The 26,376-nt window shown below is 47.8% G+C and overlaps 1 protein-coding gene across 1 annotated transcript; it reads right to left on the reverse strand.

Moving 5' to 3' along the window:
* Positions 1–391: 391 nt before the first annotated feature.
* Positions 392–14,107, reverse strand: LOC138819968 (killer cell lectin-like receptor subfamily B member 1). The gene is made up of 7 exons (XM_070011561.1): positions 14,088–14,107; positions 11,729–11,861; positions 7,790–7,888; positions 5,781–5,855; positions 4,359–4,525; positions 1,909–2,024; positions 392–883 (listed from the first exon to the last, which is right to left on the reverse strand). The coding sequence occupies exons 2-7, from the start codon at positions 11,811–11,813 to the stop codon at positions 709–711; spliced, it is 717 nt and encodes a 238-aa protein (XP_069867662.1). The 5' UTR covers positions 11,814–11,861; positions 14,088–14,107; the 3' UTR covers positions 392–708.
* Positions 14,108–26,376: the final 12,269 nt, after the last annotated feature.

Here is a 26,376-nt window from a genome sequence, read left to right on the forward strand (position 1 = left end):
AGTGTGTGAAACCCCCGATCTCCAATTAGCCAGAAAGAGTGGGAAATGGAACCATGGCTCCTGTGGCAGAGCACTAGTGTAGAGAGAAAGAGCCGAGCAATAGCACAAGGCCCTGAGTTCAAGTCCAGCACACACACGCAGACACACAGACACACGTAGTACCAACACACACAGTGTCAGCACACACACACACCTACACAGCACCAGGACACACACACACACACACACATACACACACACACACACACACACACACACACACGGGCGGTTTACAGTTCCACACCGGTCTGTGCAGGAATACAGGTGGTAAAATTCTCTGTAGGGTTCCTGAGGTCAACATTGAAATGCGCGCATCATGAACACAGCGGAAGGCGAGCAGGTTTCTGTTTTTTGTTTTTAATCAGTCCTGGGATTTGAACTCAGGGCCCGGGTGCTGTCCCCAAGCCTCTCCGTGCTCAAGGCTGGTGCTCTACCCCTTGAGCCACCGCGCCACTTCCGGCTTGATCTCTGTCTGTGGTGCGGAGGATTCGAACCCAGGGCCTCGTGCATGCCGGGCGAGCACTGTGCCCTGAGCACCTGCCCAGCCCAGTTTCCATGTGTGCTGACCTTCTGCCTGTTTTTGTTCACCGGCGCGTGTCCCTCTCTCTCCAACCCTCCATGCCTCCCATTTCCCTCCCAGGATGCAGGGAGGCTGGAGGCAGATGCCAGTCACCGCCGTGATCTCTTTCTAGAACGTTCCTTCTGGCAGATCCATCTCAGCTCGGCCTGGCAGCTCTCAGGGTACAAGCGCTTGTGGGAGATGACCGCACAGTTGTCCTGCCACACGCTTGTGTCCTTGTCCTGCCACACGCTTGTGTCCTGTGCCACGCCCATCAGCTGGAGGCTGCGGGGAGAGCCACACGCCCGCGTGAGCGTGAGCGTGAGCGTGAGCGAGCGTGGAACACTCCCCACGCCTCCCCCCAGCGCCCGAGGCCACCACAGAACACAGGCTCAGCTGCAGAGACGCAAGGGACACCGGTTCAAGGCCACAGGATGCCGCCTTTTACAGACGGCAGATAGGCTTGGGACACTCTAGATCTCATCTTTACTGGGGAAGAATCATTCGTGTGTGTGTGTGTGTGTGTGTGTGTGTGTGTGTGTGTGTGTGTAAGAGAGACAGACAGAGACAGAGACAGAGACAGAGAGACAGAGAGTGTGTGTGTGTGTCCTGGGATTTGAACTCAGGACCCTGGCACTATCTCTGAGCTATTGTTGCTCAAGGCCAGCAGTCTACCATTTGAGCCACAATCCACTTACAGCTTTTTCTGGTGCTTAATTGGAGATCAGAGTCTCATGGACTTTCCTACCCGGGCTGGCTTTGAACCCTGATCCTCAGATCTCAGCCTCCTGAGTAGCTGGGATGACAGGCGTGAGCCACCGGTGCCCAGCTGCTCTGTGACATTTTCACAGACCCTTTCCAAAGAAGTTATCAGTCCATTCCTGGTCCTTTCAAACTCCATTAAAAGCCTGGCATCGCAGCTACTCAGGAGGCTGAGATCTGAGAATCATGGTTCAAAGCCAGCCTGGGCAGGAATTTCCATGAGACTCTTATCTCCAGTGAACCTCCAGGAAGCTGGCAGTGGATCTGTGGCTCGAGTGGCAGAGCGCCAGCTCGAGTGAAAGAGCCAAGCATCAGGACAGGCCCTGAGTTCAAGCCCCAGGACCAGCACCAAAATAAAGGAATCAATTGAAGACCAGCGTGAAGGGTGAACGCGCGCTTCCTGGTGAAAATCCGCTCCCCGCCTGGGAATCCTCCATCTCCTCCGGCCGCTCCGGCTTCTGGAGACTTCTTGGCCCAAATTCAGATGTGGAGAAACGGGGTTTCCACCTTGTACTGCAAGCCTGACAGATGACGTCACCAGGACTCACCTGGAGGAGCTGAACTCAGAGCCATTGGTCCACTTCCACGTCTTGCCTGACACTGAGCGATGTAGTCCGATCCAGTAGAGATGTCTGCCGTGCTCCAGAAACTCCCACAGGAGCCTCTGGGATAGAAGGGAACAGAGGACAGCATGGTGCTTTTTGTTTTGGTGCCAGGCCTGGGGCTTGAACTCTGGGCCTGGGCGCTGTCCCTGAGCTTTTTTGCTCAAGGCTAGCACTCTACCACTTGAGCCACAGCCCCACTTCTGGCATTTGGGAGCCAAGAGTCTCACGGACTTTGTTGCCTGGGCTGACTTTGAACCATGATCCTCAGCTCTCAGCCTCCTGAGGAGCTGAGATTTCAGGTGTACCTGATCTTATTCTGTGCACCCCTAAAACCCAGTGTAGCAATACCCCCACAGTAAGAAGTTCTTCACGTCTCTAAGTGCCTCATTCTGCCTTCTCTTTGGTATTTCTCTTTCTCAAGATAGATAGGTAGATACATACACACACAAATACATAGATACAAAAATAAAGATAGATGAGTTATACAGACATGGATACAAAAATTGGATAGACACAAAAAGATAGATAGATGCATGCATACACATATACACAGAAACAGATACAAACAGAATACCCAGATAGAGAGATAGATAATAGATATAGACATAGCTACACAAATACAAAAATAGAGATAGAAATGATGGAGGGATGGGTGAGTGGATGGATGGGTGGTGGATGATGAATGGATGATGGATGATGGGTGGATGCATGGGTAGTGATTGGATTATGGATGGATGGATGGTGGATGGGATAATGGATGGATGGATAGATGGTGGATGGTGGATGGATAGATGGATGACAGATGGATGATGGATAGATGGATGACAGATGAATGGTAGATGATGATAATGGATGGATGATGGATGGTGGATGGATGATGGATGGTGGGTGGATGGATGGGTGGATGGTGGATGATGAGTGGATGGATGATGGATGGTGGGTGGATGGATGGGTGGATGGTGGATGATGAGTGGATGGATGATGGATGGATAGATGAATGGTGGATGGATGGATGGATGGATGGTGGATGATGGATGGATGATGGATGGATGGATGATGGATGGTGGATGATGGATGAAGGGTGGATGGATGGATTGTGGATGATGGATGGATGGATGGGTGGATGGTGGATGATGGATGATGGATGGGTGGATGGTGGATGGATGGATGATGGATGGTGGGTGGATGGATGGGTGGATGGTGGATGATGAGTGGATGGATGATGGATGGTGGGTGAGTGGATGGATGGGTGGTGGATGATGAATGGATGATGGATGATGGGTGGATGCATGGGTAGTGATTGGATTATGGATGGATGGATGGTGGATGGGATAATGGATGGATGGATAGATGGTGGATGGATGATGGATAGATGGATGACAGATGGATGATGGATAGATGGATGACAGATGAATGGTAGATGATGATAATGGATGGATGATGGATGGTGGATGGATGATGGATGGTGGGTGGATGGATGGGTGGATGGTGGATGATGAGTGGATGGATGATGGATGGTGGGTGGATGGATGGGTGGATGGTGGATGATGGATGGATGATGGATGGATAGATGAATGGTGGATGGATGGATGGATGGATGGTGGATGATGGATGGATGATGGATGGATGGATGATGGATGGTGGATGATGGATGAAGGGTGGATGGATGGATTGTGGATGATGGATGGATGGATGGGTGGATGGTGGATGATGGATGATGGATGGGTGGATGGTGGATGGATGGATGATGGATGGTGGGTGGATGGATGGGTGGATGGTGGATGATGGATGAATGGTGGATGATGGATGGATGGTGGATGATGGGTGGATGGATGGATGGATGGATGGTGGATGATGGATGATGTATGGTGGATGGATGGGTGGATGGTGGATGATGGATGAATGGTGGATGATGGATGGATGGTGGATGATGGATGATGGATGGTGGATGGATGGATGATGGATGATGGATGGTGGATGGATGGGTGGATGGTAGATGGATGGATGGATGGTGGATGGTGGATGATGGATGGTGGATGGATGGGTGGATGGCGGATGATGGATGGATGGTGGATGATGGATGATGGATGGTGGATGATGGATGGATGGATGGATGGTAGATGATGGATGGATGGTGGATGATGGATGATGGATGGTGAATGGTGGATGATGGATGGATGGTGGATGATGGTAGATGATGGACAGATAGACAGACGGATGGATGGATGTAGACACAGGCATATTGAGTCTCTGCTCTTTATCCTCCTGCAGGATAAGCTTTGGGAATCGCAGGTCTCCACCTCCACCGCATGGAGCCTTTGGTGAACAGCACAGAGGTCCTGGCACAGGCCTCCGGGTGCTGAGAGCCAGGACGGCGTTTCCCTCACACTCACCAGCTCCTCCGCATCGTGAATCAGCAACAGGTTGGATTGCTTTGTGGAGCAGTCGGTCAAACTGTCATTCCAAGACAAAGGTGTGGATGATAGAAACAGACACTTGTCTCCAAGTTGATGCCAAGACACAGGGCACGCTGCCATGGCTGGTCTCTCTATGGGAGAAACTGGAAGACGATGATGAATAACAGCCCGCCATACGCACACACACACACACACACACACACACACACACACACACACACACACACACACACACACACACACACACACCCCAGTACAATACTGCTGTAATAACAGGAGGCTCATTATAACTTTGACATTTTCAAGATCATGTTCAATTTGTTCACAGAAAATGTAGAGTCAGTGACCAGAAATATGGCAAAGTATAAATGAAATTACATGATATTAGAATACACAAAAATGCCATTGAAACCACTCAAAGAGCCACATCTTATTTTTTTTTAAGACACCAAGAGATAGAATTACTGGTTCCAGATGAGCTGATAAAACAGATGCTGATCAAGACTTAAGGCTCACCTGCAATCCCAGCTCCTCAGGAGACTAAGATCTGAGGATCATGGTTCAAGGCCAGCCTGGGCCAGAAAGTCTGTCAAACTCTTATATCCAATGAACCAGCAAAAGAATTAGAAGTAGATCTGTGGCTCAAGTGGTAGAGTTCTATCCTTGGGAAATAAAGCTCAGGGACAGTGCCCAGGCCCTGAGTTCAAGGCCCAGTATATGCACACGCACGTGCACACACACACTCACGCTCACAACTAAGTCTATTTCTTACTTTAATTAAATTCCTTATCAGTGTTAATTTCCCTAAATAGACAGGAATATCTAACTCACCTAAAAAGACAACCTAAAGCAAAGTATATGACCAACTGTAACCGATTTCAGTAAATCCACGAGAAAGACCACAGGGAGTATTGTAAGAAAATTTCTGCCAAATGATGTATTCATACACTAATAGAACTCACTGGGTATCTTTTTATCCCCAAGAAGGGTTTTCTTCTTTCTTTCTTTCTCCCCTTCCTTCCTTCCTTCCTTCCTTCCTTCCTTCCTTCCTTCCTTCCTTCCTTCCTTCCTTCCTTCCTTCCTTCCTTCCTTCCTTCCTTCCTGTCCTGGGGTTTGAACTCAGGGCCTGAGCATTTCTCTGAGCTTCTTTTGCTCAAGCTAGCACTCTACCACTTGAGCCATGGCACCACTTCTGACTTTTTCTGTGGTACTGAGAAATCGAACCCCGGGCTTCATGCATGCTAGGTGAACACTCAGCCACATTCCCAGCCCTTAACTTTTTTCCCTTTAGTTGAGTCAAGCATGAAAGCCTCGTGACTGGGGTCCTCAGTGTGGTTATTGAGCATGTGATATTCACCCCACGTTAGCTGGCAGGAACTTCAAGCCAAGGCAAGTTACCTGTTGTTTCGATTCTGTTTTCTTGAATGTCCACTGTGCCCTCTTCTGCCGGTGATTTTTGCATTAAGAGTACCACTAGCAAAGAACACAGCAAGAGGGGTATATATGGAAATATGCACTTGAATGGATGTTACATGTTATGACACGCATATGGCCAGAGTCAAGTTATCTCCACAGGCTTGAAAATAAAAAGTATTACCGGTGGGGTGACAATGAGCCTGATTTAGAGATGAAAACCATTTTTTTAAAAAACCCAAAAAGATAAACAGACAACAACAACAACAACAAAACAGGTGCTATGGCTCATGCCTGTAACCCAGCTTCTCAGGAGACTGAGATGTGAGGATCTGAGTTCAAAGCCAGCCCTGGTAGTGTAATTAACCAGTGCCCCAATAATCAGCAGGCCCGCAGATCAGCTTGGCCCAATGGCGCAGCCCTCTCCCCCCGCTGGAGGGGGCTGGGCATCAATGATGAGCTGACATCACTGTCCCATTGGACATGCCAGGAAGCCGGGAGGGGGGGGAGACAGCCGATATACAGGCAGAGTGTTCTGGGTCCTGGTTGAGGAGGGGGAAGACCAGGAGTCCTGAGGGGAGGCCTTGGGAGAGTTCTGGGGGAGGAGGGGAGAGAGAGCAAAGAAGAAGTAGAGCAATGGAACAGGAAGGCATGGCGTGGAGGGAGGGACAGCGGAGGGGCCAGCCTGCTGGAGCAGAGCAGGGCAGGCCTGGGCCAGGCAGGGAAAGCCTCTAGAGGTCATCTGGGACCTCCCCAGAGGCCATTTGGGCATTCCTCGAGAGGCCATTTGGGGCCTTCCCCTAGAGAGGCCCGCGGAGAGACGCCTCCCGGAGCAGAGCAGGGCCGGCCTGAGGAGCGAGCAGAGGCCTGCAGAGGAGGAGGAAGGGGGCAAAAGGGAAAGCCTGCCCCTTCGGAGCCCTGGAGCTTTGGAGCACTGGAGGCCTGGGTTGGAGGTTTGCAGACCGACTCATAAAGGTCAGGGCTGCCCAACGGAAGCTTGGAGGTTTGGTGTCTGAGGCTGCTCTGGGTTCTGGGTATCTAGCTCAGGACAAGGGAGTAGCAGGCCCCCTTTCTGGTATAAATAGTGTGAATAAATGTGTTTGTCACCTTTCACGGTGGCTCAATGGATTGTCTCACTCTTGAGAGGGGAGGAAAAATCTGAGACTCTTATCTCCCCTGAGTCACCACCATGCCAGAAGTGGAGGAGTCCAGCACCAGCCTTGGGCACTAAGGTCAGACACAGTGCCAGGGCCCTGAGTTCAAGCCCCAGGGCCAGCCCAAAAACAACACGAGGAAATCATCAAAGGAGGGAACGCCTCAATCTTGGGTTATCTATTCTACACGACATAAATCAACCTAAGGAAATGCTCTTTTCAACTCTCCGTCCCTTTCCAAATCGAGTGTCACTGTCTGCTCTCACGGAGAGGTTGGCGTCCACCAAGTGGAATCCACCGGAAGTCCACCGTAAATCCTGGGAAAGTTTAACTTGCTTGGCTATTTTCATCTTTGGGTCCCAGCTGTGACCTCTTTTGGTTCTGTGGGGCTCCTGGGACTTGAACTCAGGCCACAATCTTTTCTTTGTTGTTCCAGGCGGGTGCTGTACCACTTGAGCCACAGCTCACTTCTGGCTTTTGGGTGGTTCGTTGGAGAGATACGTGTCTCACGGACTTTTCTACCTAGGTTGGCTACAAACGGTGATCCTCAGATCTCAGCCTCCTGAGTGGCTGGGCTGACAGGTGTGAGCCACTGGCTCCCAGCAACACTGGAGACTTCTTTTTAGTTTAAGTTTGTGGCACATGTGTGATTTCCCCATAAATGACTCTGAGAGGCATCTGGAGACTCAGGAGGGAAGGGGAGGGCGGTGAACAATGGGTCTGGAATAGGAGTTGCAACACTCAGAGTTTGCCCCTCATTCCAGGGCCCAGACTACGTGGAGATGCGCTCAGCGTGGCCATGGAAACAGAGGAAGAGCTCTGAGATGCTGCCTTACTCACCTGCCACACTCAGCCCAGCCACGCCCAGGACCAGCAGAGTTACAGCAGCGCAGAAAAGCTTCCATGCCAGCCCGTGCCAACAGGGCCCCCGGCACCCCTCTGCAAGGAGCAAGAGATACGTGTTCAGCGGGCGCTGGAGGCTCAGCCCTGCCATCCCTGCTACTCAATGCGAGGATCATGGTTTGAAGCCAGCCCAGGCAGGAAAGTCTATGAGACGTGTGTGTGTGTGTGTGTGTGTGTGTGTGTGTGTGTGTGTGTGTGTGTGTGTGTGTGTGTGTGTGTATGTGTGTATGTGTGTGTGTGCATGCGCCAATCTTAGGGCTTGAACTCAGGGCCTAGGAACTACCTCTGAATATTTCTGTTCAAGGCTGGTGCTCTACCACTTGAACCACAGCTCCACTTTTGGCTTTTTGGTGATAGAGATAAAAGTCACACAGGGGTTTCTGCTCTGGCTTGGCTTAGAACCATGGTCCTGAGATCTCAGCCTCCTCAGTTGCTAGGATGACAGAAAGGCATGAGGTATTATCTCCAACAAACTAGCAATAAAAGCCAGAAGTGCTGTGGCTGAAGCAGTAGAACACTAACTAGCCTTGAGCAAAAGAGGCTCAGGGACAGCACCCAGGCCCTGAGTTCAAAGCCCAGGACCTGCATAAAAACAAAAACAAAAACAGCCAGGTGCTGGTTGTAATCCTAGCTACTCAAGAGGCTGAAAACTGAGAATGTAGTTCAAAGCCAGCCTGGGCTGGAAAGTCTGTGAGACTCTGATCTCCAATGAACCATCAGAAAACCAGAAGTGGCGCTGTGGTTCAAGTGGTAGAGCGCTAGCCTTGAGTTGAAGAGCTGAGGGACAGCGCCCAGGCCCTGAGTTCAAGCCCTACAGTGGACAAAAAGAAAAAAAAAGCCTAAAACAAAATAAAAACTCTGTGTGTGTGTGTGTGTGTGTGTGTGTGTGTGTGTGTGTGTGTGTGTGTGTGAGGGTTTGAACTCAGGGCCTTGGCAATGTCTCTGAGCCTTTTTTATTTTTTTTCTCAAGGCTGGCACTGTACCATTTGACCCACACCTCTCCGACCAGCATTTTGCAGGTCCTTTGGAGATCAGAGTCTCATGGGCTTTCCTGGCCAGGTTGGCTTTGAACTGCGATCCTCAGCTCTCAGCCTCCTGAGCGGCTGGGATGACAGGCGTGCGTCACTGGCTATTTCTGGTGTGTGTTATTCCCCAAGTTCACAGAGGAAACCATTTGCCATTTGGCCACAAAGAAAAATAGGTCTCTGCTGCTCACGTCCATCCGGACTTTGTGGCCGGGCTGAGATCAACCCCCGGTGTGTGGTGAGAGCCCTGGGCCCAGGCTGCTTGTGGTTTTACAACAGCCCGTGGCCAAGGTCTACACTGCTCTGAGCACCTTCTACTTCTTAGGTGTTTGTTGCTTCAGGGTTGGTTTGAGAGGTCCGACTTTCTGCGCTCGCAGCTTTGGGGCCCTGGACCAACAATGCTGAAGGGACTCCCCCCCCCCCTGCATTTCTAGTCTCGAGTTTCCCAGGTGAAACGCTTCCCCGAAGCCTCAGGGAAAACGGCAGCCGGATTACCCGATGCAAGAATGCCCTGTGTCAAGCGGAAGACTTTGCCTGGCAAGGCTCTGAGTTCAAATCCCCATGTGATGAAAGGAAGAAGAAAGAGAGAGAGAAAACCAAAGAGAGGAAAAGAAAGAAAAGGAGAGAAGGAAGGAAAAGAAATGAAAGAAAGAGGGAAGGAAGGGAAAAAGGAAGAAGGTAGGAAGGAAAGAACAGAGAGGAGAGGAGAGGAGCTCACGCCTGTAATCCCTGCTACTCAGGAGGCGGAGATCTGAAGATCTTGATCCCCAGCCAAGCCAAAGCAGAGAAGCCCCTGAGACTCATCTCCAATTAACAAGCACAAAGTCAAAAGTGGAGCTGTGGCTCAGGTGGTAGAGCGCCAGCCTGGAAGATACAAACTAAGGAACAGCACTGGGACTGGCACCAGGAAAAAAAAGGCTTATAGACTGACTATATGACAGAGTGTGTGTGTGTGTGTGTGTGTGTGTGTGTGTGTGTGTGTGTGTGTACACCAGTCTTGAGGCTTAAACGCAGGGCCTGGATGCTTTCCCTGAGCTTCTGTGCTCAGGGCTGGTGTTTTACACCTGAGCCACAGCTCCACTTCTGGCTTTTGGGTGGTTCACTGGAGATGAGTCTCATGGACTTTCCTGCCCAGGCTGGCTTTGAACCACGATCCTCCCAGCTCAGCCTCCTGAGTAGCTGGGATGACAGGCGGGAGCCAAAGGGTCCCACTGAAAATGGATAACTTAATTTGTGTCTACAAGAAACCCTAAAAATATAAGACATACCAAGAACGGTACTCGTGACCCAACTTACAGAATTGTAACCCCGCTGTATGATACCTTAATAAACAATCACAATGGAATGGTATTAATAATTGAACACATATTAATTGCATTAAAACATAGGTGAATAGCAAAACATAATAATAACACATAGATTCCACCAATGGAATTAGATTGGAAATGTAATTACGATGGTAATATTGTCATAAAATTCAGTTTGAATTCAGAAGAAAATACAACAATATATGTGTGTGTGTAAATATGTACATATATCATAGCAAATATAACATATAGCTAGTGAAGTCTTTTCTTCCTCAGTTTCTAGTCTCTTCTCCTTCATTCCAGACCTGCCATTTCTAATGTATGATTTCCCTGACTTGAAAGGAATCCTTGCATTTTCCTCTCTTTTATTTTTACCTGCACTCTGAGGGGATTTCCGACTTTGTGGTATTTAAGGTTTCTGCTTTAAGCTCAGGGATGAAAATCCTTGACAGCACCAGAAATCCCCAAGTAGCTCTCTCACGCCAGGAACTTCCTGAACTCTGAAAACACATTAAATAGGCCCAGCACTGGTCGCTCAACGCCTGTAATCCCAGGGACTCCGTAGCTCCCAGCCAGCCCTGGCAGGAAAACTGGTGAGACTCTGATCTCCCATGAACCACCAAAAAGCCAGAAGTGGAGATTTGGCTCAAGAGGTAGAGCACCAGCCTTGAGCAAAAGAGCTCAGGGACAGCGCCCAGGCCCTGAGTTCAAGCCCTAGGACAGAGAGACAGACAGACAGACAGACAGACAGACAGATGACAGACAGACAGACAGAGACAGAGAGAGGGAGACAGAGAGACAGAGAGACAGAGAGAGAAAGAGAGACAGAGAGGGAAAGATAGAGATACAGACAGAGACAGAGACAGAAAGAGGAAGAGAAACAGTAAGTAGGTTAATTGCTGATCTTCTGTATCCTGTGACTTAAAAAAAAAAGTTCTACCTTTAACTTAAAGAGCATCAGGTTGTAATTCGAGAATGTTCTTCCCTAAGTCTCCGGCAGCTTTTTGTATTGTGTTTCTCCTCCTCCTTTCTGTGCCAGTCCTGGGCTTATTGTCTCTGAGCCTTTGTGTTCCAGGCTGGCGCTCTACCACTTGAGCCACAGCTCCATGTCTGGCTCTTCCCACCATCTCCTTGGAGATCAGAGTCTCACAGCCTCTCCTGCTTGGGCTACCTGGCAAATGCAATCTGCAGATCTCAGCCTCCTGGGTAGCTGGGATTATAGACGTGAGCACGGGTGCCTGGCACTCTGGGGGTATTTGACAGAGATCCTGTGAACACAGTCACGGAATCTCAGAGTTGGGACTGCGTGCAGGGAGCCGTAAGCACCGCTGGCACGGAGCAAAGCTCCAAGGGGAGACGCAAAGCTCAGATTCTGAAGGAGAGAAAGAAGAGGATGGTAACAGGGCAGGAAGGTGGGAGGTGTTAAACCTCCCAAAGGATCATCATCCACGGCCAGGCCAAGCAACGAAAGCGCACACCAAGAACAGGAGGAAAGCAGCCCTACGGAAGATGCACAGAACCCAGCAACCAAACCCAGCGCTTACCCGGCGGGTGAGTGGAGGAGGGGGCGCTGTCTTGTGCGGGGGCCCTGGCGAGACGTAAATCAGCATATATGATGGGCAAGTCCATGGCTGGAGGAAGACGAGACCTTCTAGCAGCAAAGGCCAGGTCCAGGTTCTGTGGGAGACAGAAGTGCCGGCGGAAGTGGCGTGGGAGAGTGGTTTGCTGTCCGCCTGCGGCCCACACCCACACGAGACAGAGGCTGAACTGAAAAGGCCTCTCACACTTGATCTTTCTGGAATGACATTCTAGAACGTCTTGATTGTTCTTTATTATTGTTATTTTTTTTTCTTCTTTTTAGTGCCATACCTGGCACTTGAACTCAGGATCTGGGGACTATCCCTGAACTCTGTGTGTGTGTGTGTGTGTGTGTGTGTGTGTGTGTGTGTGTGTGTGTGTGTGTGTGTGAGTCCTGGGACTTGAACTCAGGACCTGGGCACTGTCCCTGAGCTTCATTTTTGCTCAGGGCTGGTGGTTCTACCACTTGAGCTACAGCTTTACTTCCAGCTTTTTCTGTAATTCATTGGAGATAAAGGTCTCTTAGACTTTCCTGCCCAGGCTGGCTTTGAACCACAATCCTCTGTTCTCAGCCTCCTGAGCAGCTAGGATGACAGGTGTGAGCCACCAGTGCTTGACTCCTGAGCTTTTCTACTCTACTTGAGCCACAGCTCCACTTTGACTTGTGGTGCTTGGTTGGAGATCAGAGTCTCATAGACTTTCCTGCCCAGGCTGGCTTTGAACCGTGATCCTCAGATCTCAGCCTGCTGAGTAACTGGGATGACAGGGGTGAGCCACGGGTACCTGGCTTTGTTCTCATTCTTATAATACCTGTTTGAGTGATTTTTTTTTTCAAGAGAAAAATGAGACTAGTGAGGAACTCATGTCGAGTTAAGATAGGAGTCCCCCCTCCCCCCAAATCCCAATTCTTGAGATTTTCTATACTATTTCACCCAGTGTTATGAAAATAAAAAGTCATGTTTTTTGTTTTTTTTCCAGACCTGGGGCTTGAACTCAGGGCCTGGGCGCTGTCCCTGAGCTGCTTTTGCTCAAGGCTAGTGCTCTACCACTTGAGCCACAGCTCCACTCCTGGCTTTTTCTGTGTTTGTGGTCCTGAGGAATGGAACCCAGGGCTTCATGCATGGTAGGCAAGCACTCTACCACTGAGCCACCTGCCCAGCCCAAAAGTTGTGAGTTTTTTTTTCAAGCCAGGCACTGGTGGCTCACACCTGTCATCCCAGCTACTCAGGAGGCTGAGATCTGAGGATCAAGGTTCAAAGCCAGCCTGGGCAGGAAACTCCATGAGATGCTTATTTCCAGTAAACCACTCAGAAAACCAGAAGTGGCGCTGGGGCTCAAGTGGTAGAGTGCTTACTTTGATCTGAAGAGCTGAGGGACAGCACCCAGGCCCTGAGTTCAAGCCCCAGGACTAACCAAAACAAACAAACAAACAAAAGTAATCAAAACAAGCAGGTCATAGAAACAGTCCTTAAGCATGCTATATATTTTTTATTTTTGGTCAGTTGTGGGGCCTGAACTCTGGGCCTGGGCGCTGTCCCTCAGCTCTTCCGCTCAAGGCTGGAGCTCTACCACTTGAGCCACAGCACCACGTCTGGTTTTCTGTGGTTCATTGGAGATCAGAGTCTCAGGACCTTTCCTGCCTGGGCTGGCTTTGAACCGAGATCCTCAGATCTCAGCCTCCTGAGCAGCTGGGATGTCAGGCGTGAGCCACAAGTGCCCGGCTGGGTCTCAAGTGTTAATGAGCATTTTAAAATGTGTGTAAAAACCTATGTGCCTTTTTGATGATTTTTTTCCCCCTGGGCTAAAGTGGAAACGCCTTGGTCTGGCAATGTGCCCGGCGTTCTGCGAGGGAGGTAGTTTGGAGGAGAAACACTCACGGCCACTGACTGGTGTGCGACCAATGGGCTCTTGAGACCAAATCTATGCCGGGCACCAGATTGCTTTGTGGGACCAGACTCTGGTCCTGGCTGCCCCCCCCCCCCCGCCCCAGGGTGAAGAGAATGCTGTACTAGAGGCTTCCCCGGATGCAGGGGAGATGGGTCCCAACGTTAGCCAAGCCTGTACACTTGCCGCCATTACAACGCAGGTGGCCCGGGTCTGTTTTCCACTATGATGATCACCTGGCCCCTGTCTTCATTTCCATCTATTGGTCTGGACGGGGCAGGAAGCTCCAAGAGACTCATCTCCAGCCCCGCAGGAAGGACCCGCGCCGGTTAGTGCTGCGTCCGACCCTGTTCGTAGTTTCGTGAGCGACTTGATGAGAACACACTTGCTGTTTTCCTGATGGCCTTACTATGCGGGGTATTTGTCTCTGTGGTTTATTACCCTCTCTCCTTTCGGACCTGGCTTCCTTTTCAGAGTCAAAGGATGCTGAGCAAGATGTCTGCTCCTAGCAATCCCATGAACCATCTTCCCATGTCATCCCAGGATCCGAAGACTCACGCTGCGAGCTTGCCCATCCTGATTTCCCTGAAGATGAAGGGAACAAAGCCATTTTAGGGGACACGAAGGAGGGTGATTTAAGGAAATTGAGGCCTGGGGAAGGCATCCCAGAAATGGCATTTAGAAACTTAGAAGCGCTGCTATCTTTGCTTCAAAGAGAGGCCGCTGAACGCATCCTTTGCTGAGGGATGCATTTCTCACCCAAGATTTCACAGCTGCCTGACAGGATGCCCCAACACACAGACGGCAGGCCCAAAGCCTTTACCCTGTAAAACCCAATTGCCCAAGGAGCGGTGTGTCTCTCGGGGTGTCTCCTTGTGTGTGTGTCTGTCTCTCTGTGCAGGATTGTCCACCTGTCTCTGTCTGTGCCTGCGTGCACGTGTGTGTGTGTGTGTGTGTGTGTGTGTGTGTGTGTGTGTGTGTGTGTGTGTCTTCTCTCCCTAGGACAGCTCCCACACTCTGCCATCCTTCTGCTGGTCTTTTGGTCTGTCTGCTTGCCTGCTTGTGACTCGTCCAGACATTCTTACTCAGGGTTGAATTCAAGGCCTAAGGGATGAGTTCCCATGTTTGAAGCGTCACTAAACCTCCGTCTGTGACCCTCCCAGGAATGAGGGAAGCCGGGAGCCTGGGTTTCTCTGTGTCCGGGATCCTATCCAAGCACACACACCCAAACGAACCCCAGGAAAGGCAAACAAGAAGGGTTCATTTTTGTCTCCTGGTTGGGTTTCTCTGTCTCTGGGAGGGTGAGGGGGATGCAGAAATGGGGGGACAGAGGGGGAAACCAAGGCAGCCGTGGTCCTGGCTGGACACCAGGTGGAGAATGAACTCCACCACGCGTGGGTGGGGACGGGAGGGAAACACTGGGGGTGGGGGAGAACGAGGGAAGGGGGGCAGGGTCCACAGAGAAACGCGCTCATTTTTTGTTTGTTTGTGGGTTTGTTGTTGTTGTTTTTTGCCAGTCCTGGGGCCTAGGCGCTGTCCCTGAGCTGCTTTTGCTCAAGGCCGGCGCTCTACCTCTTGAGCCACAGCACCATGTCTGGCTTGTTCTGCATATGTGGTGCTGAGGAATCGAACCCAGGGTCTCATGCATGCTAGCACTGTCTATCACTTTAAGATAACCATTTATAAACTGGATACAAATGAATCAGTTTCCTCCAAGTTGCTATACTTGAACTTCCCAACAGAGGGCGCCGGAGTACTTTCTGTGGAGAGAGCCATAAACTCAGCAGAATATTTAACCCTTTGCTTCTTTACGAAGGGGATCATTTCCCTCAGCTTCATGCATAAGTAAAGGGTAAGAATGAATTTCTGATCCCGAACTTGAAAATTCAGACACAGGGCTGGGCAGGTGGCTCAGTGCTACAGTGCTCGCCTCGCATGCCTGAAGCCCTGGGTTCAATTCCTCAGCACCACAGACACAGAAAAAGCTGCAAGTGGTGCTGTGGCTCATGTGGTACAGCACCAGCCTTGAGCCAAAGAAGCTCAGGGACAGCGCCCAGGCCCTGAATTCAAGGCCCAGGACTGACTCAAAAAAAAAGAAAAGAAAAAGAAAATTCAGGCACATTTACCCCTGCCCATACATAGTACAATGCCAGAAATGCCAAGACATGGGAAGAAAAGGAACACAAGACAAAGACATTATGGCCTGAGGCTGGTTAATGCTTCAAATGTGCATCTTATCTCCTGTTTAGATCCTCTGGCTCTACTAGAGCACACCAAAGCTTGCTTTGTTATAATTTATTGATTGTTCCAGCATGGGGCTTTCTCATGGCCTGGGCACTGTCTCCACTTTTTGCTCAAGGTTACTACTTGAGCCACAGCTCTACTTCTGGATATATATGTGTGTGTGTGTGTGTGTGTGTGTGTGTGTGTGTGTGTGTGTGTGTGTGTGTGTGTGTGTGTGTGTTTGGTGGTTAACGGGAGATTCCAGTTACACAGGCCCAGCACTGGTGGCTCATACCGATCATCCCAGCTACTCGGGACGCTGACATTTGTGGTTCAAAGCCAGCTGGGGCAGAAAAGTTCATAAGACTCTCACTGATAATGAGCCACCAAAAAGTGGTTCAAGTGGTAGAACAAAAAATAAAAGGACAAGGGCTGGGACAGTGTCCAAGGGCCAGGCCTGGCACAAAACAAATAACAAGACTCTCAGGGACTTTCCCACTGTGCTGGTTTTGGATTGTGGCCTTCAGCTACAAGTGACCTTGGCTGGTGTCTGTCTCCGTTCTGGTTCTCTGGGTTCTGGAGAAATCTTTATCTCTGTTGTGGCTCCCATGGGAAGGGAGCGGTGGCTTCCTGGTCCAGCCTGGCCCGTCTTCATCTGGGGGTGCTTTGCTGCCCCGTGTGCCTCTACTGTTCTTCACAGGTCATGTCAGAAAGATGTTTCTTTTTTTTTTTTTTTTTAATTTTATTTTATTTTATTTGAGAACACACTGTACTGAGGGGTTACAATTACATTGGCAGGATAATGCATACATTTCTTACCAAGCATTGCAGCCTCCTCCTTTGTTTACCCTTCACCTCCCTTCCCAGCCTCCCCCCTCCCCGCCACCCAATCATACCCCCCCCCACACACCGACATTGTAAAGCTTGCTTTGACATGACATTTTGTAATTCTCCTTGTTACAACAGGTCCACCTGAATCCTTAAACGACTTGTTTGTCCCCATCTCCTCCACATGTTATACTGACATCAAATAAAGTGAAAGCGGGGGTTACACTGTGGGGGAGGGACATACAAAGCAACAAAGAAATAATCTTATAAATGCGTTAGAAACACATGAATGAAAGAAACGAAAACATTAAAATACATATTTAAGGGTTCGTTTTCCTAACATCACATTATCTGATCTTTTCCGCTTGACTCATACCTATACTAGATATTGCAAATAAGGGAAACCATGGGACCTATGTTTCTTTGGGCCTGGCTTACTTCACTTAATATAATTTTTTCCAAGCCTTTCCATTTCCTAACAAATGGGGAAATGTCATTCTTTCTGATGGAGGCATAGAATTCCATTGTGTATATATACCACATTTTCTTGATCCATTCATCTACTGAGGGGCTTCTGGGTTGGTTCCATATCTTAGCTATGGTAAATAATGCTGCAATAAACATAGTTGTGCTGGTAGCTTTAGTGTGGTCTTGTTTGTATACATTTGGGTAAATGCCCAAAAGTGCAATTGCTGGATCATAGGGGAGATCTATGTGAAGTCTTTTGAGGAACCTCCATACTGCTTTCCAAAGTGGTTGAACAAGTTTACATTCCCACCAACAATGAAGTAAGGTTCCTTTCTGTCCACATCCCCTCCAGCATCTGTTGTTGTTAGAGTTCTTGATTTTTGCTGTTCTAACTGGAGTGAGGTGATATCTCAATGTTGTTTTGATTTGCATTTCTTTTATGGCTAGGGATGTTGAACATTTCTTCATGTGTCTATTGGCCATCCTTCTTTCTTCTTCAGAGAAGCTTCTCTTTAAGTCTTTTGCCCACTTATTTATTGGGCAGTTGTTTCTTTGAGGATTTGTTGTTGGGTGGTTTAATTTTTTGAGTTCCAAGTATATTTTAGATATGAGACCCTTGTCCGTTGTATGGCTAGTAAAGATCTTCTCCCAGTCGGTGGGCTTTCTATTGATCTTGCTAGCTATGTCATTTGCCCTGCAGAAGCTCTGCAACCTTATGCAATCCCATTTGTCCAACCTTTCTTTGATTTGTTGTGTTTCCGGGTCTCTATTCAGAAAATTTCGGCCTGAGCCAAGGAGACCTAGGGTTTCTCCTATTCCATCCTGTAATGTTTTCAGAGTGTCTGCTTTGAGTTCAAGGTCTTTGATCCATTTGGAGTTGATTCTGGTGCAGGGTGATATATAAGGATCTAGCTTTAGTTTTCTACATGTAGTTAACCAATTTTGCCAGCACCATTTACTGAAGAGGCTGTCTTTCTTCCATTCTATTGTTTTAGCTTCCTTATCGAAGATTAGACGGCTATAGGTCTGTAGGTTCATTTCTGGGTTTTCAATTCTATTCCATTGGTCCTGAGGTCTGTTCTTATGCCAATACCAAGCTGTTTTGATTACTATGGCTTTATAGTAGAGTTTGAAATTTGGTATTGATATTCCTCCAGCAGTGTTCTTTCCGTTTAGAAGTGTTTTTGCTATTCGGGGTCTTTTATTGTTCCATATGAATTTTTGGATTGCCTCTTCTATTTCCTTGAAGAATGAGGGTGGAATTTTGATTGGTATTGCGTTGAATTTGTAGATAGCCTTGGGAAGTATTGCCATTTTCACGATGTTAATCTTGCCAATCCAGGAGCATGGGAGGTTTTGCCATTTTTTAAGTTCTGTGTTGATTTCCTTTTTCAAGATTTTAAAGTTTTCATCGTAGAGGTCCTTCACTTCTTTAGTTAAGTTAATTCCTAGGTATTTTATTTTTTGTGGGGCTATTACAAATGGAGTTGCTTTCCTAATTTCAGCCACACTTTTCTCATTCTTGGCATACAGAAAAGCCACTGATTTTTGGGGGTTAATTTTATAACCTGCTACTTTGCCAAAGTTTTGAATCAGCTTGAGTAATTTGGGAGTGGAGTCTATGGGATTCTTTAAATACAAGATCATGTCATCTGCAAAGAGGGAGAGTTTTATTTCTTCTTTCCCTATTTGGATCCCCTTTATGTCTGCATCTTGTCTTATTGCTGTAGCTAGGCATTCTAATACTAGATTGAAGAGAAGTGGAGAGAGTGGGCATCCTTGTCTTGTTCCTGAGTTAAGAGGAAATGGCTTTAGTTTTTCACCATTGAGTATAATGCTGGCTGTAGGTTTGTCATATACAGCCTTTATTGTATTGAGGAATGTTCCATGGATTCCTAATTTTTCCAAAACCTTCATCATAAAGGGGTGTTGGATCTTGTCGAATGCTTTTTCTGCGTCTATTGAGATAACCATGTGGTTCTTGTTCTTGCTCCTGTTGATGTGATGAATAATATTAATTGATTTGCGTATATTGAACCAGCTTTGCATTCCTGAAATGAATCCTGTTTGATCGTGGTGTATGATTTTTTGGATGAATTGTTGAAGTCGATTGGCCAAAATTTTGTTGAGAAGTTTTGCATCAATGTTCATCAAAGAAATGGGTCTATAGTTCTCTTTCTTTGATGAGTCCCTGCCTGGTTTTGGGATGAGGGTTATGATGGCTTCATAGAATGTGTTCGGTAGTGAGCTTTCTCTTTCAATTTCATTGAAGAGTTGGAGGAGAATTGGTGTGAGCTCTGCTTTGAAGGCCTTGTAAAATTCCGCTGTAAAACCATCTGGTCCTGGACTTTTCTTAGCTGGGAGGTCTCTTATTGCTGTTTCTATTTCAATGCTTGATATGGGCCTGTTAAGATAGTTTAACTCATCTTGGTTTAGTTTTGGCATGTCAATATTTGCTAGAAAAAGGTCCATTTCTGTCAAGTTCTCAAACTTATTAGCATAAAGTTTTGAGAAGTATTCCCTTATAATGTTCTGAATCTTGGTTGTTTCCGTGGTGATGTTTCCATTCTCATCTCTGAGTTTATTAATTTGGGTGTGTTCTCTTCTTTTTCTGATAAGATTTGCTAAGGGTCTGTCAATTTTGTTAAGTTTTTCAAAGAACCAACTCTTTGTTTTGTTGATTCTTTCTATAGTTTTTTTGGATTCTAATTCATTTAATTCTGATTTAATTTTGATTCTTTCTTTCCGTCTACTGGATTGGGGTTTATCTTGCTGCTCTTTTTCAAGGAGGTTTAGATGTGTCATTAAATTGCTAGTTTCAGATCTCTCCAATTTGTTGATGTAGGAGCTCAGAGCTATAAACTTGCCTCTGAGTACTGCTTTTGCTGTGTCCCAGAGGAGCTGGTAATTTGTGTGTTCATTTTTGTTGAATAGCATGAACATTTGAATTTCCTTTCTAATCTCTTCCATGACCCACTCTTGATTCAGCAGTGTGTTGTTTAGCCTCCATGTGATACCAGACTTTCTTTGGTGGCTTTTGGTGTTGAGTTCTAATTTTATTCCCTTGTGGTCAGAGAGAATGCAGGGTATAACTTCAATGTTTCTGAATTTAGACAAGTTTGCTTTGTGGCCTAGAATGTGGTCTATTTTAGAAAATGTTCCATGTGCTGCTGAGAAGAACGTGTATTCTGATGCTGCTGGGTGAAATGTTCGGTAAATGTCTGTTAAGTCTAGTTGATCTATGCAGCTGTTTAGATCTGTGGTTTCTCTGTTGAGTTTTTGCCGAGTTGATCTGTCTAGTGGGGAGAGTGGTGTGTTAAAATCCCCAACAATTAATGTCTTTGGATCTATCTGGGATTTGAGGGAAAGTAGTGTTTCTTTGATAAATTTGGGTGCTCCATTGTTTGGCGAATAGATATTTAGAATTGTAATATCCTCCTGAAGGAGAGATCCTTTAATTAGTATGTAGCGACCTTCTTTATCTCTTCTTACGATTTTTAATTTGAAGTCTATTTTATCTGATATTAGGATTGCAACTCCTGCCTGTTTATGAGGGCCGTTTGCTTGGTAGATTTTGTTCCAGCCTTTAACATTGAAAATGTGTTTGTTTTTACGGGCAAGATGTGACTCCTGCAGGCAGCAGATAGAAGGGTCTTGTTTTTTAATCCAACTAGACAGTCTATGTCGCTTAATTGGAGAGTTCAGTCCGTTAACGTTAAGAGATAGGACTGAGAGGTATTTGGGAGTTCCTGCCATGTTATCTACCTTCTTGGGGGCTGCGAAAACTGGGTTCTTCCTATGGTTCTTGGATTCTCAGTTTGGGTGCAGTTTGTTGGCCTTTATTGTGTTCTTGTTGGTTTTCTATGTGAAGGACATCTTTAAGAATCTTTTGTAGAGCTGGTTTGGTGGAGATGTATTGTTTCAATTTTTCTTTGCTGTGGAAGCTTTTTATTTGGCCTTCAGTTATAAAGGAGAGTTTAGCTGGGTACAGTATTCTTGGTTGATAGTTGTTTGTTTTTAGGGCATGGAATACATCATTCCAGGCTCTTCTTGCTTTGATTGTCTCTGCTGAGAAATCTGAGGTGATTCTAATTGGTTTCCCTTTATAGGTGATTACCCTTTTCTCCCTGACAGCTTTAAGGATCTTTTCCTTGTTCTGAGTTGATCCTGTGTGGATTATAATGTGACGGTGGGATGTCCTATTCTGGTCTGGTCTATTTGGGGTTCTAAAGGCTTCTTGTATCTGAATAGGCCTATCTTTTTGCATGTTTGGGAAGTTCTCTGCTAGGATCCTGTTAAACAAATTTCCTAGACCATTAACTTCTGTTTCTAGGTGCTCCTCTACACCCATTATCCTTAAGTTAGGCCTTCTGATGGTGTCTTCCAGGTGTTGGATAGATCTATCATATTTCTTGGACTTGTCTTGGATGGTTGTATGTTCTTTCTCTATAATATCTAGGCTGTCTTCAATTCCTGAGATTCGATCTTCTGCATGGTCTAACCTGCTGTCAAGACTCTCTACTTTGTTTTTAATCTCTTTTCCTTCTAATTGGTCAGCTTTGATGGCTTCAAGTTCTTTGTTGAAGCTCTGTTTTAGGTCTTGTATGAATCTCTTTACTTCCTTAATTTGGTGTTCAGTGTTTGTCCTCAAATCACTTAGTTGATTGGATATGGTTTCTTTGGACTCCCATTCCTTCTGTTGGGTTCCATTCAGCATTCCCTTTGTGGTCTCCCTGACTTCCTTCAGCTCTTTGTTAATGGATTCTATGGATGCCTTTAGTGATCTTTGTGTGTTCTCTACCTGGTTTCTCAATTCCTGTATTACTCTTTGTTTAGCTTCCTCACGTTCGTGGGATTCCTGCAGTTCTCTTTGAGTGTTCTCAGCCTGCTCACGCCATTCCTCCCTTTCTCTTTGAGTATTCCCAAGTTGTTCATGCAAATCCTGTATCAGTTTTTGAGTAGCTTCCTCACGCTTATGATATTCCTGTATAAACTTCTGGGATACCTCCTCTCTCTCCCTATCACGCTCATAGAGTGTCCTTTGTAAGTTGTCAATCTTCTCATTTATCATGTTTGCCACCAGTGTTTGTAGAGCTATTTGGGAACTCTCCTCTGGATTGTTCATTATCTGATCTGACCCCTGATTATCAAGATTGGGAATTGAGATACCCGAATTTGCCATTTTTCTTGTGTTTTTCCGGCTTACTCTGCCCATTTGAGATGAAGATAGTACCAGTTTTGTGCTAGAACACTATCTTAAGGCAACCATCAACCAAAGTTTGCATTTGTACAGTCAATAGTCTACAGATACAATCTAGTTCAACAGATACATCTATTCAACATCAAACAACTATATTTTAAAGGACTTCGAACCGCAGAAAAGAATTTGGAAAACCAGAAATTATTAGGATTAGGGGGAGATGTGGGTGAAAAATAGGAATAGATTGGTGTGGGGAGGCACAGGGAGAGTTAACTATGTCCTAATCACAATGCAGGAAATGGGTTGGGTAGGATGCAAGTAGAGAGAGAGCAAAAAAGAAGAGAGGGATAGGGGAATGAAAAGAGACCAGAAAAAAAATAGAAACGTAAAAATTAATGTTATTGTAGAGATTAAAAGACCATCTATTTAGAGAGGAATGTGAATATGTTGTGAGAAAGGGAGGGACATAGAGGAGATGTGAAAAACTTTAAGGATGGGAAAGGGAGAAGAAAAGATCAGAAGTTCAGTAGAGCTAGACAAAAAACAAAAAGATAATTATGAAAGAAAGAAAAAGAGAAAGAAGATAAGAAAAGAAAGGAAAACGCTCATTTACATATTCCTAAAATAAAAATTATAAGAGGAGAAAAAACAAAAAAAAGTTACTGGAAATCAATTATTTTTTCAGAAGAGGCAAAAATTAAAGATTAATAAAAGTTTTAAAGGAGAAAAAAATTTATATATATATATAAGGTAACAAAAAACAAAGAACAAACAAAAAAAAGAAAAGAAGAAGAAAAAAAGAAAAAAAAAAGTCCTTTGATTTTTTTTTGGGGGGGGAGGGGTGGGAAGAATCCTGTATCTCCCTTTTGTCTGTAACCAGCCTTTTGTTGGAGTCTCTGGTCAGTTTGAGGTCCTGTGGCTTGATTGGTTTCTTAAGTCGGTTTGTTGGAAGAGGCAGAAAAATGCTCTGCTTTACCCAAGATTTTGAGATCCCCCTCCCAGGTTAGTTTTCTAGGAGGGTGATCTGCTTTGAGAATCACAAAAGAGAGGGATGCAGTGGTGAGGCTAGGTTCTGGGTAGAGTTGAGGCCTTTCAACAATCAGTAGCTTTTTCCTGGGGCTGTTTTGTGCAAAAAAAAAAAAAATCTCCCAGAGCCCAGACTGGAGCCGTTCTCAGGGATTCTGTTTTTCAATTGGTTGTTGAGGCTGCTAGAGGGAGGGGCAGCCTCTGGCTCTGGTTACTCAGTGAGGGAAGCCACTCCAATGGCTGGCGCCTGAGCTGGGTGACTTTTCCCTGGATGGAGCCGAGTCTGGCAGGTCACTTTGCCGTTAAGTTCTTGTGACCTGCTAAATGACTCGTTTTATTCCAAGGCCTGGGTTGGAGCTGGCAGCTCCTCCGAGCTTTGTCGGTATCCAAGATGGAGATCACCGGTGCTGGGGGGGGAGGGGAGGCCTTCCCTCCTCTGCTCCCTGAGAAGGAGTGAGGAAGTCGGGCTTCTACTCACGCCGAGTCTTGGATCCTGGGTCGTCTCTGGTCTGCAAGCTGCAGGATGAAGATGTCCGCTCTTTGTTGGTTCTTGCTGGTGTTGAGTAGAATCCGCTCGCCCGCTGCGTCTGGCTCCTTCGTCCCGGACTCTCTGTGAGCGCTCAGGTATGGCCCCCGGCTGTGGTCTTGCGACCCTGCCGCCGCCGCCGCCGCCGCGGCCGCGGCTGCTGGCGAGCACTCAGGTGCTTCTTTTTGCCTTGGCTTCCTCTCTCTTGTCTAACTCTCTGTCCTGTGATGGCACACTTGGTGTGATTCTCTGGCTTAGGACTGTTCACTGGAACTCTAAAACTGCTTTCTATGCGAGAACTTGTTCAGATTACAGCTTCTCCTCCGCCATCTTCCCGGAACTCCCCAGAAAGATGTTTCTATCCATTCTGTCTTCCCTGAACCCCAAGGTCACTGTGAGAGACACTGTGGAGAGAACCATGAAACACTCAACATGGATGCAGAGCTGGGCGCTGTGGCTCATGCCTGTAATCCCAGCTTTGCAGGAGTCTGAGATCTGGGGATCCGGGATCAAAGCCAGCCCCGGGAGGGAAAGTCTGTGAGACTCTTCTTACCAGTGAACCACCGGAACACGGAAAGGGGAGCGGTGGCTCAAATGGCAGAGCGCCATTGTTGGGGGGGGGGAACAAACTAAGAAACAGTGGCCAGGCCCTGAGCTCTGGCACTAAAAAAGATAGGAAAAAAAAAGGAAGCAGAGAGGCCAGGCCCTGCGCCTGCTTCTACTTGATGTATGGCCACACAGACAACTGGAGTATGGAGGAAGGGTTCTGCCTAATTCCCCGGGGTCGAGCAAAGCACAGGCGTGTGCTCGCGTGCTGGTCTGCTGGCTCATTCCCGCCTGAGCCCCCAAAAGACAATGCCCGCCCTGCCTTCCACGGAGCGCCCGGCCAAGTCCTCGCCCTGCATCCCAAGAAGACTGTTAGGAAAATGGAGGGGAACAGAAAAGGAATCGTTGGGGCTGGATCATCCACAGGTGAGCACCGTTGATGGAGATAGAACAGGGGCGGGGGCACAGACCTTCCCGTGGGTTTGGAGGTTGCGGCAGAGGGTTGGGATGGGAGCAAGGAGGCCCACAATGGGGTGTGTAGGCCGGGCGCAGGTGGATGCCCTCCTGCACCTCAGACAAGTTCACACATGCCTGGATTTCGCCTGGCGTCTGCATGGACCTGGGACTATAGCGTGGGGGTCAACCCTTCAGGGACCCCAGCCCATTTTTTAAATTCTCTGCTTCTTTGTGAAGCCTTATATAAGTGCACCCCCAAATCCCGTCCCTGGCACAGACTCCAAACCCACAGGAAGATCTGTGCGCCTCGCTGTTCCTCAATCAACAGCCCTTGCCTGTAGGGGATCGAGTCCGGCCTCTGCCTGTTCCCTTTTCCTCCATTTCCCCAACATTTGGGGCTGAACCCCGGGTGAGGAAAGGCGCCAGAATAGCTGGGTCCCCTCCTCCACCTCTCACCAAGCTTTTCACCTTCCCTTTCCCAGGTCGGTGGTGGGGCTTGAACTCAGGGCCTGGGCGCTGTCCCTCAGCCCTTCAGCTCAAGGCTGGCGCTCTACCACTTGAGCCACAGCGCCACTTCTGGTTTTCTGGTGGTTCATGGGAGATCAGAGTCTCATGGACTTTCCTGCCTGGGCTGGCTTTGAACCACGATCCTCAGATCTCGGCCTCCCGAGTAGCTGGGATGGTAGGCGGGAGCCACGGTGCCCGGCACGGATCTTCACTGTTTGACCACCTCCATCCAACATCCAAAAGCCTTCAGGGCAAGGTCAGGTCCTTCCTGTCTGTGGGGTCCCCAGACCAGGTGTCCCTCCATTCCTGACCCCCTGGCATCATGTAATTAGGACCTTTGAGGACACCCTCTCCTAATTATTGGCGTCTGTCCATCTGCCTTCCCAAAGCACCAGAGACGCCTGGCTCAGTGGGGCAGGCTCCAAAATCCTACCGAATTTTCCAACTTGTCTCCCGGAGACAGACACCCCATTGGCAGGCCTGCGGTCTGAGCTTCAGACTCTGGGCTGACCGGTTACAGTCAAAAAGCAAAAACCCCGACGGGTTTGCTGCTGAAATCTGCTCTCACTGAACCACGGCCACCGCTGGCCGAAGTTTGGAACCTTCAGTTTTTCCTCTGACTGATTTACATAAACAATTCTCCAACAAAGCAGGGAGGGGTCTGAGGTCCCCAAAACCTAAGTCCTTCTCTGCCATGAGTCTCCCAAACATCTCCTCTAGAAAAGCAACTCCTGATCTCGTAAGTCTGTCTCTCTCCCTCCCTTCCTCCCTCTCTCTTTTCTTGGCTGACCTCCAGCACCAAAGATCCTTTTCTCCTTCTTTGCTCTTCTGACTACACTCTTGCTATGTGCCGTTGGTCCCGATTCTCTAGGCTAAAACCATCTGTCTGCTCCAAGCAAACTCCTCCTGCTGACCCCTGCCCGCTGCCTGCCTGTCTGTCTGTCTGCCTG

Source organism: Dipodomys merriami, unplaced genomic scaffold, assembly GCF_024711535.1.
Source record: "Dipodomys merriami isolate MVZ:Mamm:240054 unplaced genomic scaffold, mDipMer1.0.p SCAF_84, whole genome shotgun sequence".
Lineage (NCBI taxonomy): Eukaryota > Metazoa > Chordata > Mammalia > Rodentia > Heteromyidae > Dipodomys > Dipodomys merriami.

Excerpts from the sequence above, each read along its gene's own strand:
- LOC138819968 (XM_070011561.1), bottom strand. The coding sequence starts at position 11,813 with ATGGACTTGCCCATCATATATGCTGATTTACGTCTCGCCAGGGCCCCC. Across the intron at positions 7,889-11,728 it reads CTCCTCCACTCACCCGCCGG|AGGGGTGCCGGGGGCCCTGT; the intron begins GTAAGCGCTGGG and ends TGCTCCTTGCAG. Across the intron at positions 2,025-4,358 it reads TTCACGATGCGGAGGAGCTG|AGGCTCCTGTGGGAGTTTCT; the intron begins GTGAGTGTGAGG and ends CTTCTATCCCAG.